This window comes from Hermetia illucens, chromosome 2 (assembly GCF_905115235.1).
Source record: "Hermetia illucens chromosome 2, iHerIll2.2.curated.20191125, whole genome shotgun sequence".
Taxonomy (NCBI): Eukaryota; Metazoa; Arthropoda; class Insecta; order Diptera; family Stratiomyidae; genus Hermetia; species Hermetia illucens.
The window spans coordinates 91,777,408-91,789,436 of record NC_051850.1 but is presented as its reverse complement, the minus strand read 5'-3'; the positions used below and the strand labels follow the sequence as shown (position 1 = coordinate 91,789,436).

General features: G+C 36.7%; 2 protein-coding genes across 8 annotated transcripts in view; one reads left to right on the top strand and one right to left on the bottom strand.

The window, feature by feature from the left end:
* The window catches only part of LOC119648126, a 281,099-nt gene that overhangs the window by 161,247 nt on the left and 107,823 nt on the right, over positions 1-12,029 (bottom strand). The window lies entirely within an intron of this gene.
* The window catches only part of LOC119648127 (carbohydrate sulfotransferase 11), a 177,405-nt gene that overhangs the window by 85,931 nt on the left and 79,445 nt on the right, over positions 1-12,029 (top strand). For 2 of the 7 annotated variants that reach the window (XM_038049652.1, XM_038049648.1), the window contains exons 2-3: positions 2,952-3,002; positions 3,323-3,376. The exons of 2 other annotated variants lie outside the window; for them this stretch is intronic. In XM_038049652.1, the coding sequence (XP_037905580.1) occupies positions 2,952-3,002; positions 3,323-3,376 (105 nt within the window). The remainder of the gene's footprint in view (positions 1-2,951; positions 3,003-3,322; positions 3,377-12,029) is intronic. 3 more of the 7 variants (XM_038049653.1, XM_038049649.1, XM_038049654.1) reach the window with 2 other exon arrangements.

Genomic DNA, 12,029 nt, shown 5'->3' with positions numbered 1-12,029 from the left:
CTCATTTCGTTGTGGTGTTGACGAATTGATATGTGATGATGACGTCATGCAGGTTGTAGAGTGCACGAAATTCACAAAAAATTGTAAAGTTTCACCTTCTATAACTTTTTTAATAATAGTTGGATTAACTTTTTTTTCAAACTTGACCAAACTGCATTATGTTCTTCATTACACGCATGCCAAATTTTGTACTTCTGGGAAGAATATAAGGGCGGTTCCCGGGTAAATTTCTAAAATGTGGAAATATACTATTATTAACTTTATTTGTGTATATATCGGAACCGGATGTATTCTGAGGCCTAGATTTAGTAGAGATGCACCGCCGTGATTTTTTTTTCAGATTTTTCGGTTGGATAGGTTCTGAGAACGAGACCTGTCACATTTTTTGGAGGGTCATATTTTGAGCCCTCACTCCCCTATGTTTCACCCAATATCAAATATGGGACCAGTTTCGAAAAGTAATAATTGAGCCCTTTAATTTGATGCCCAATATGGCCACATTTTAAGAAAAAAAAATTTGCACCCTCCATTCATCGAATCGATTCTGAAAGCCTCCTAACGTGGTTTCCCCCTTAACTAGTCTCGGCTGACTGCTCATAATTAACCCAGACTTTTGAAATGTCGAGAGCAAACCGCAATTTTTAGACATAAATGTGTTAAATTTCGGAAAACTCTTGATAACCAACCAATCTATTACTTACCAGTATCCACAGTATGCATTTGGTTTCATTGTAATACCGGATCTAAAGAGTCAACTACTCCAAGATTATTACTATCAGCTAATCAAAGAGTATTTTCTGTTCGTTGAATTTTTGCTTCTTAAGTATTATAATTTTATGAATGTTCACATCATTTCGTCCGTTGCTTGTGACGTTTGCAATCGAATGAGATCTAAATCACAAAATTACCGAAAATGTGATTACTTCTTCAGTAAGACCACGAAAAATGGAAAATAAAACAAGGGAGGAGGAGGAAGGTTCAAAGCACCCACGTTTCCACCAAATTTGGTGTCAATAAGTACCAGCGTTTCTGAGAAAAATGAGTGCAGCAGACAAGCAAATAGAAATACAGAGAGGTAAGGCATTGAACCGAGGGGTTTACCACAAAGCCATTGGCCGCTCAAAAACGTGCTCGAAGCTATACTCATTTAATGTAACCCGAAAACACTTGATTGATTCACCCTGTGTTGGGATATCCTCTAATCTGTGGTCTCTGATTCTCAAATAGCTCGAAGGAAATTGTAATTTTATTTGTAAATTAGTTTGTTTCGAAACATTGTGAAATTATAGCATCTCGCTATCAGTCGCGCAGTATCCTGCCTTTATTATTGAAGTTTCACTGAAACCCCAACAAAACCAATTTCTTTCAATTAGTTTTTAATTAAAATACATACAATGCATATTTTAACTTACTTACATCAGTTTTAATCAAGTTCGTTCCAGGAGTTCATCACAAATACCAGAAAGATCCAGGACTTACCTGAAAATAAACACAAAAAGATCATAAAACATTGGTATGAAAAAAGGATCGTTACTGAATTGCCTAAGTAAAGCCGATTGATGAAAATTGAGTTCATAAACTGTATGACACTGGTTTATTAACCTCAATATAGACAGACAAACAGGAAAACACTTGGCTTTCTTTAGAAATTTTTTGTGAAGAACTGGATAAAGATACAAATACGAATTTTTCACCATAGATTTATTAATATCTTGAGCGTTCATAGTAATTTTTCTACTCCGATCGTATAATTGGTTATTGAAATACTGAGCAATTTATACACCCATCTCCCAAAAAAGTGTTTTTCTGCTGCCACGCTAGAGGGCGCTGTGATCATTTTAAAGAAATAAGTTATATATATTAAACGGCATTTTAACGTACAGACTTAACTACAGTCCGCAAACTAGGATTGTTAAAAAATATTAAAAGCTAAAGTTTTGGTGCCGTGTTAAACTTTTTTTGTGAATTTTGGTGGTTTTTCACGGCTTCTTCAATGAAAAAAAACTACTAAATGAATCGCAATTATCCTAGTTTGCGAACCGTAGAAATGTTCTGAATAAGTCGCGAAAATTTCAATTGTGATTGTGATTTTTAGCCATAAAATCTTAACTGACCATTAATCTGCTATACCTAGTTCATAAACCTTAGGTTTCTTAAAAAAACACTTGTACAGCCTTGGCTCCAATTCTTGTCCTTTTAGCGAAGTCATTCGAGCGTCATTTGGACCGATAAATACGGCGATCAACATAAATCTGGCATGTGGCTTATCACGTGTTTAACACTATTGTTGCATTTGCTTTTCATTAGTAAACTTTCAAGTATTGATTCTATTTCTGTGGAACTATTCAAATAACCATTTGAAAGAAAATAGAAGTTACTGAAATCTAAATGCAGGAAAAATAACTAAGAATTAGCATTCTCAACTTCAATGCATTTTGAAGTGTCTGCGGCTTCGCAGCATCCGCATTATTGCATTCGCTTAGTCCGGATGAGAATTTTTTTTACTAATATGCAACATTTTCCACATTTGGCCTTTTTAGCGTCTCCACTACATTCATTGCAATTTCCTATTTCTCATCGTCATTCATTTTCCTTTCTCTGAAACCCTAGAATTCAGTTAAATATTTACAAATTTAAATCTAGTAATTTCCTAATATTAGTGTCTGGATGGCTTAAATCATTAGAGCGCTGAGTTGTCGTAGAAGGTCGCGATTCAAACCTGACTGGGATTTGTACACATGAAATTTTTGTTAACTACATCAACTACATCCCATCAACTTTTAAATTCAAAGCCACTCGCTTGCTTTACCTTATAATATTCACACAGCTTAATTCGACATAAGATCATATTGAACTGCATATTTATTTTTCTGTTTTAATTCACTCAATCATTTCATTTCGTTTGATTTTTGCCTTTTATTTGCCTTTTCATAATTGCTTTCAACATAAAGGTGGAGTACGCAAAACTGGAAATTAATGCACCATCTAACGTATCGAGAAAGGTAGGTTATATTATAGTTATTTTTTTGTGAAGTGTGCTTTTTACGTTACAAGTATCAATGAAAACCCTTCAAAGAAATTATATTAACAAAGTCCTTCATTTTTTAGTTTATCAAAACTTGGAGCTTTTCTCCATGATGGATAATTTTCATGCAATTTTCCAATTTGACTTCGTTTTATAGATCCTTAAATATATATAATTGAAATCAGTTCCACATTCTTTTCAAATTTGATACTATTTTGCAATATTCTGATTCATTTTTCCCCGCATAATCAAAATTTATTTATGCATTATCATTTGGTTATTCATTGCATGCTTCAGGATGCGATCATAAGTTCAACTGTGCTCAGAAAGTTGTCAACTAAAAAACTAAAGGTAAGTTTTATTTCCTATTTCAATTTTGAACCAATACTATAACTATTTTGCGGTATATATTATCACGTCCTCTCCACAAAATAAAGAAGTGGATGACTGTGATATAAAAGCAGAAAGCATGTATCGATAGGTTGCATTTAGCTTATCGATGTGTTCATAAAGTTACTTTTACTACAAATTTAATTTTTGTTGTTGTTGTTTGCTATATCTATTAACCCATTCGCTTTATTTTTTCTTAATATTTCCTGTCAAACAGATTACTCGTGATCGGGAAACATCCCCAACCATATTTATTCCACCCTTTGTATAGTATAACTTTGGTACAGTGAAAATTTCGCTTTAGGTGCGATGAACCTGATTCACCTGGTCGTTCAGTTAATCGGAGCCACCTTATCTCCCTTATCACATTTAGACATTATACTTTAATCCTTCTTTCAATTAAAAACTATTTACTTTTGAATGAATGAAAGACGCCAATTGACTATCAAATATAGAGATACCCTGACTAAACATGGATAGGTGATATATATTATAAAAGTGATATCACCTTAAAGTGCATCATATTACGATCAACAAGCACGTTCCAAACACCACCTAATATTACAACATCACTTAACATTACAACATCATCGCATCACCAAAGTGATGACATTAGTCCTATTAAAAGTAATACTTTGTAATGTTCGCGCCGGTGTGGTATCGCTTGGGAATCGGCTAGTGTTATGATTCCCTGTTCTCTTGGTTGCCTTTGGTCTAGAAAAATTTTGCACGATTGAGTTTAACGGTTTTCAAAATTAACGATGAATAGACTAGTTAATTGGAGTAGAAGGCTAATTGCGCAAAAAAGCTTGGCTTCCAGTTGCAGTGCTTGCAGTTTTTTGCCAATACAAGAACATCTGCGAACGAGGCTAGAGAGTGTTCAGATTCCTCCAATAGGAAACCTGCAAGACCCCAAGGATGAAATAGTTCAATAATAATAAGATATACATGGGGATAATGTCTACTAAAGCGTTATTTTTTCCATCATTTTGCGAACAAGGGGTAGACTGTTTTGTTGTATCTAAACCTGGTCTAAAAATCTAAAACTCAATTGGCACTAAAATTTCAAAGGAAGGCTATACTTTTTGTGTGCCTTCTAAACACGACTTTTTGCGCCATTTGGATTTACAGGCCTGATAAGGTGGGTAGCATGCCAATGTTCCTAGTAACTACTTCAATTTTCGTGTCGTTCACCGTGAGTCCACAATGAAAGCACTAACTATGGATTATATGCAAAGTTAAAGTTGGATTCGTGCGATCATATGTATAATGTATGCCTGTAAACTAGATACGTTTTTTAATCTAAAGAGCATGAATAGAGGCAGGCCATAAGATTATCCCGAAGCTGTGTTTGTCCATTTTCTATGTCCATTGCAAATAGCGCCCAACGTTTTATATGTGTAATGGCGATGACCAAACTCCCATCCTGAGTCGCGGGAGATAACCAGCAAAGAAGAGCAATTCTAAAAACCTAAGGAGTTGACAAAATTGAGCGTAAAAGTCCGCCCACAAATAATTAGCACCCCTGAAGTTCTCTGTCGAAGCGCGCTTGCCTCTTTGGTGGTCAGGCTCGAGAATGTTGGGGGCCTTCCTAACACTTCAGTGCCTCACGTGTCATTGTACAAAACTGCGACCGCGCGCGCGGATCTTGGCATCATCAGGCCCTTTATTATATATGAATTTTGCTAGTTACAGAGGAGAAGGGGAAAAGAGAGTGCTCAAATAAAAAATTTTACTTCCGATGCATATCTATTATTCAGGACTCCATAAAATAACTTAAAAAAGGGGGAAACCACATTAGAGAGCCTATTTTATGTTTTTGGAATTTTTTTTAATGGGAAAAAATAAATTGGTAATTTCCTTGAATTCAGACATTATAGTATTCATATTTGGAACAACTTTTGGGAATTGTTTGAAAAATTTAAGCCAAAATAAAAAAGTTCTCCAACTCTGATCGTGTTGCGACTTCAATTTTTTTCTCAAGCAGCCGAATCACTTTTAATTTGACATTATTAACTTATTTTCTAAAAATATGAGCCTAAATGAGGGTTAAGCAATCAAATTCAAAAAATTTTGGGACTGCTGATTTTTTTTTCCATTTTCCCCACTTTTTTAACAAATAATGCTTGCGTAAAAATATGATATTCTCCCAAATGTTCTTGTTCTCGGTAATTTTATAAAGAATCACACCTCCAAATTTCATGGTAATCGTTTCATTAATTTTTAAGTTAAAATTTCCGAAAATGTATCATAGAAAAAAAATCATTTTGAGAAAAATGCGTTTGAACAAAATTATTTGAAAAGTCTCTTTTCTGATAAAAAGGCACTTCTCTTACGTAATTACAAACCAAATGCAGTTATACAAAAACCAAATGCGTAGAAGAGATAGACGCCAAGTATTTATAAATACTCTATTTATATAGGGCAAATTACGTAAGGACATAGAGCGACTGCTGCCTGGGTGCTCCATCCGGAGTCTGTACGCAATAATCGCTCGATTCTAGGCTAAAACAAAGAACAAAATGAACTCGAATTTCACTTTTTGGAATTTATTCTGGGATAGCTAGCGATTTCTAAAAGCTTCTAAAGTGGTTTGCCCCCAAACAGCTAATAAAAATGATGTAAATAAAAAAAATAAATAAAATAAAATGAAATGATAATGAAATAAAAATAATAGAAGAAAATTAAAAATTCAGAAGATGAAATAAATACAAAATAAAATCCTGGTGCAATAAATGTTAAACAAATAAATTATCATAGCTGGAAAGGGAATAGGAGAAATTATATTAACGTCCAGTATCTCTCATCTCTCTCTCTCTCGAATTCGTGATTCGAACGATGTTTTGCTGTCGGAATTCCGGCTACGTGTTAAGTTGTGTTAAGCGAAATCATATCTCTCGGAGAAGAATAAAATAAGCGCATTGAATGTACGCCTTCATCGTCCAGCGGCGGATATTTATTCCAAAAGCATCAACCAATCTGCCGTAGAGCGAATGAACCGTAAAGAGCGTAATTCACGTGCCGGCACAAAATCATCGCCAAGTCCACTCGCCGAATGCTAATTTTTCAGCAAGGCGGCTGATTCAACTTTATTTGAAAGATGGATCTTTCAATCAAATGCAAATTTTCTCAAAAGAAATATTTTCACTAAGATACTGCTAACAAAAAAATAAATTTTAGAGTTCTGAGAAGTAGAAGGTGGTAGGATTTTTTTTAAATAAAATTATGAAAGGAAAATTAAATGTATCATTAAATTTTTAATATAAGTTTGTTTCGGAATGGGCATTAGGAAATTGGAAAGAGTATAAAGGTGGGGAAAAAGAAACAATGTTGCATATTAGCAAATGCATTTTCTCGTCAGCTTGCCACCGGATAAGACGAACAAAATGTTTCACATACTGCAAAGTCTCGGACACTACATAGTTCATTTCTAAATATTGGGTAGTAAACTTCTCCACGTATTATCTTTAAGATAAGTTGCTGCCACAAAAAAACTACACAAGTTATCTGGAATAGTTCAGCGGGAACTTCAGAATGAAAACGTTCTAGAATCACAGCAAATGAGTCAAATATCTTCAATCAGACCCCATGTAAGTCTTGTCACTAGAACATATACGAAAACGAAATTCATTTTGTATTCAAGATCTTGTCTCCTACTTGAAAACGTCGTACATTATGATAGAATACCAGGACATCATCTAGAAAAGTTAAATTTCTTTATAAATTTTAAAATGATTGGCCAAAAACTTAGCCTTTTGGAAATAATCAGCACGCCGGGAGTAATTTTTAATCTCCAGCTGATTGAAGAGGGTTGTTTAGCATATTGAGATTTGATTGTGAAAATCTGCCGTTGGTATTTGCGTGTGATCCTTCATTCCGCATTTTTCACAGGGACAACAAAACTAACGCACTTCTACATTCATGTCATCTCTATTGTCCATTTATTGATGTTGATTCGGAAAGCTAAGCTATCCAATTCCTAGTGACATCAATAACTGAGCTTTACTAATACTTCATACGAATTCATCCTCTTGGCAAGAATTATGCGTTGAGCGTATCAATTATGCTTCTAGGCTTCAAAAAGCTATTCCTTTTTATATGGCTCCCGTGGGAATAGTTCTACGATGCCGATTGCATGTGATGGAACCTCCTGTCCGCTCTGATACTTGGTTAGAATACTTATCACATAATAAATATTTTTATGGGTGGATTGTGTTTATACTGCAAAAGTTCGTGGCTCCCTTCCACCAATGGAAATGTTATTAGTTGCTTGTGGCTTCCCATCGCACCCTGAACAGTATTGCCGCAGGTTATTTGCGTACTCACTGAATATATATCAACATCATTTGATGTTGAAGCAATTCATTAATAAATTTCCGCTTACATAAATTTGCCAAGTTGCAGGATCTCTGAATCGATGAAAATCCATCAATAATTTTCGCTCCATGGAAACGTTTGAATTAGTTTTCCTCGAGGAAAGTAGTTTGCAGAGATGTACGCAGTTTGTATTGTTGTTGTCATGGTAATGCCCGTAGCATTAGGAAGCCACCGCTTTCAATTTGCAGCAATAAACTATTTTCAGCACATTGCGGTTCATTGATTTTGAATAGTGAGGTCCATGGAGCATGAAGGAGAAGCGAGTGGTTTTCTCAACACATTCATGCATGCAGATTGTTGCTGGTATCCAGCAAAAATTTCAGTTGCCAAGTCATCAGAAATTGGGTTAAATGAGCAGCGTATTGGCAGATCATTCATCAATTTGGTGATAAGTCAGGTTTTCAGAAGTACTTTTTACATTTCGCTTACTCTACCGTAACATGGAGACTAGTCTTCAACCGGTAAATCTAGAAGTTGCGGAAGATGCAACTAATGTAGCCGGAACAGGAAAGCAAAAGCTTGTTTAGATAAAAGTTTACAATATTAACGCATCGATTTAACTAAAATTACACTCGTAATCCGGGGCATTAGGCGTACTTGCCATTGCTTCCACTAAGCAAGTCTAAAGCCGTTGTGAATCCTAAATTATTCAATCGTGAAAACGCAGTGAATTCCGAAACGTTTGACTGTTTGATACATCCATACATATATTTGACTGCACCATGCTTGAGAGAGTGGGACGCTAGCTTCTCTATCCTGTTGCACTGTGTTCGAATCCCAGTTGTCATGGATATTTGTATTCATCTTACTAGCAGCCTTATGTGTGATGACAATGAAATTGCAGCACAATCTCATTGAAAATCAAATAAGAAAAAGAAAAATTATAATAGAAGACACAAACGAGTAAACGGGAGTCATACTACCGCTACAATATGACGGTGATATGTCTGTGTCGCAATCATCGCATTTTGAAGAAGTTGGACAAATTATTTCAACGGTGGAAACGTGTCTCATTCGTAAGATAAGTTTCTGAAATTAAATGCCACAGAGTTCTCAAACACATACCATATGATGTTTTGTATTTCTTGCTTGAGGTATGCACTATAAAAAAGGGCTTTTTAGAAAAACCATTTTCAAACAAGTCGGAAAACCGGAATTCTGACGCTTTAGGTATAAAAGGCTTTGTGTTTCTCTATGTGCAGTTCTCCATTGACTGACTCGAGATATTTAAATCGCTCTCGTTCTGTCAATGGCAGTAGTCTGCCCAGAATTGAGCGATTTAAATATCCCAAATGCATGACAGCTCCGTCACATAGCTAAAAATTCCATTGTCCTCTATTTTTTAGAAAGCGATTTAAATAAATCATTTGATGGAAAGTCCTGTATCGATAATAGTCAACCTCATACGCATCACACTCTGAGTTTAATATTATTAGCAAACGAGAAAAATTTAACCTACAACAGATATAAACAAGTCGGGAAACCGGAAGCTCCACGCTTCAGGTATAAAAGGTTTTGTGTTTCCCTTTGTGATGAGCAGTTCTCCATTGGCTGATAGCATTGACTCGAGACATTTAAATTGCTCAGCGCTGTCAGCTGCAGTAACCTACACAGAACTGAGCGAATTAAATATCTCGGGTCAATGCTATCAGCCAATGGAGAACTGCGTAATAAAATTGTTTCACGGATTAATGAGACCTGAATGAAGTGGCATTCCACAACTGGGGTTCTTTGTGATCGACGTATCAGCGAACGTCTCAAATCTAAAATTTACTGCAATGCCGTCCGTCTGCCGCTCTCTATAGTTGGGAGTGTTTGCCAACTATAAAAGACAATGAACAGCGTCTTGCGGAAATGGAGACGAAGATGTTGCATTGGCTGGTGGCGTGACACGTTTTGATTACATCCGAAATGAGGATATCCGCAATCGATATAGGGTTGCACCGATCGTGGAGAAACTTCGACGAAGGCATCTTCGATGGTGTGGTCACGTAATTCGCGTTAATAAGAATTCACTTACCAAGATTGCTCTGAACATCGAAGTCAATGGTAAGCGACCAAACAGCCGGCTGAAACAACGGTGGCTTAATTCGCTGGATGGGCATTTAAAAGCCTCGAAATTCCATCCAGATCAGGCGTTTGATAAAATAAAATGGCGAAACCGATCACAACGAATCGACCCCGCTTGTGAACGGAACAAAGGCTGAAGAAAAAGAAGAAGATGTGAGGAGCGACGACCGAATTACAGCTCCATGTCACATAGTGAAAAATTCCATTGCCCTCTATTTTTTAGAAAACTACTGAAATAAATCATTTGATGGAAAGCCCGGTATTGATAATAGTCAACCTCATACGCTTCACACTCTGAGTTTAATATTGTTAGCAAATGCGAAGACTTTAACCTACAACAGATACAAATAAGGCGGGAAACCGGAAGCTTGACGCTTCAGGTATAAAAGGTTTTGTGTTTCCCTATGTGAGGAGCATAACGTAGTTTTCCATTGGCTTATAGCATTGTCCCGAGATATTGAAATCGCTCAGTTCTGGGCAGGTTACTGCCACTGCCAGAACAGAGCGATTGAAATATCTCGAAGGGCAGGTTACTGCCATTGCCAGAACTCAGCGATTTACATATCTCGAGTCAATGCTATCAGCGAATGGAGAACTGCGTAATGAAATTGTTTCACGCATTAATACAACCTGGATGAAGTGGCATTCCCCAACTGGTGTTTTTGTGATCGACGTATCAGCGCACGTCCCAAATCTAAAATTTACTGCAATGTCGTCCGTCTGCCGCTCTCTATAGTTCTGAGTGTTGGCCGACTATAAAGGACAACGAACGGCATCTTGCGGTAATGGGGACGAAGATGTTGCATTGCACTGGTGGCGTGACACGTTTTGATTACGTCTGAAGTGGGAATATCCCCCATCGATATGGGTTTGCATCGATCGTGGAAAAACTGCAAGAGAGGCGTTTTCGATGGTGTGGTCACGTAACTCACGCTAACGAGAATTCAACAACTAGTAGTGATCAGAACATCGAAAGCAATGGGAAGCAACCAAAAAGCCGGCCAAAACAATGGTGGCTTGATACGCTGGATGGGGATTTAAAGGTCTCGCGATTACATCTTGATCAGGCATTTGATAAAATAAAATGACGAAAAAGATCACCACGAGCCGACCCCGCTTGTGAACTGAAGGCCGAAGAAAAAGAAAAAGATGTGAGGAGCGACGAGTGCACGACAGCTCCGTGTAATATAGTTAAAAATTCCATTGCCCTCTATTTTCTAGAAAACAAATTAAATAAATCTTTTAATGGAAAGCCCTGTGTTGATAATGGTCAACTTCATGCGCTTCACGCTCTCAGTTTAATATTATTAGCAAATGCCAACAATTTAACCAACATCAAATATAAAACAAGTCGAGAAACCGGAAGCTGGACGCTTCAGGTATGAAAGGTTTTGTGTATTTCTTTTATAAAGAGATTTGGGTGTGCATTTGTCCCATTAGCATGTAGCACGTAAAATATGCATATATTATGTGAAAATAGCCACTTTCAAGTGATATTGACATTCATAGTCTGGAATTTGCAGAGAAGCGACAGCTTTGACCTAGTATTACTTTGTTAGTAATAGTGCGATTTTCACCAAATTTGGCAGGATCATGCTCTATGTTGTAGCCTACATTGCTGCAAAATTTTGTGATTCTAGGGTGAACTTAAGGAGGGTTTTCCTGTCAATTACTAAAAATTATAGTAATGTACTATTATTAACTTTATTTGAACAGGTATCGGTATGAGGGGTATTTCGGAGCCTAGGCACCATATAGTGACAGCCCCCTGATTTTTTTCAGATTTTTCGGTTGGGTAGTTTCTGAGAATGGGTTCGTTAAAGAAATGACCACTTTCAACCCTCCGCACCCCCCACCTTTTCAACAAATGTCAAAACTAAGACTGGCTTCGAAAAGTAATAATCGAGACCTTTAATTTGATACCCCACATGACTATATTTGATGAAAAAAAATGTACACCCTCCCTTTGCATGTATGGGGACCCCCCCTTAAATTCGTCGTAAAACGATGTAACTCACTATATGCGTGAGTGTTCACAGTTCCCACCTTTTTACCAAATGTGGTTCCAATCGCTACAACCGTCTCCGAGAAAAATGCGTGTGACGGACAGACAGACAGACAGACAGACGGACAGACAGACATTAAACCGATTTTAATAAGGTTTTGT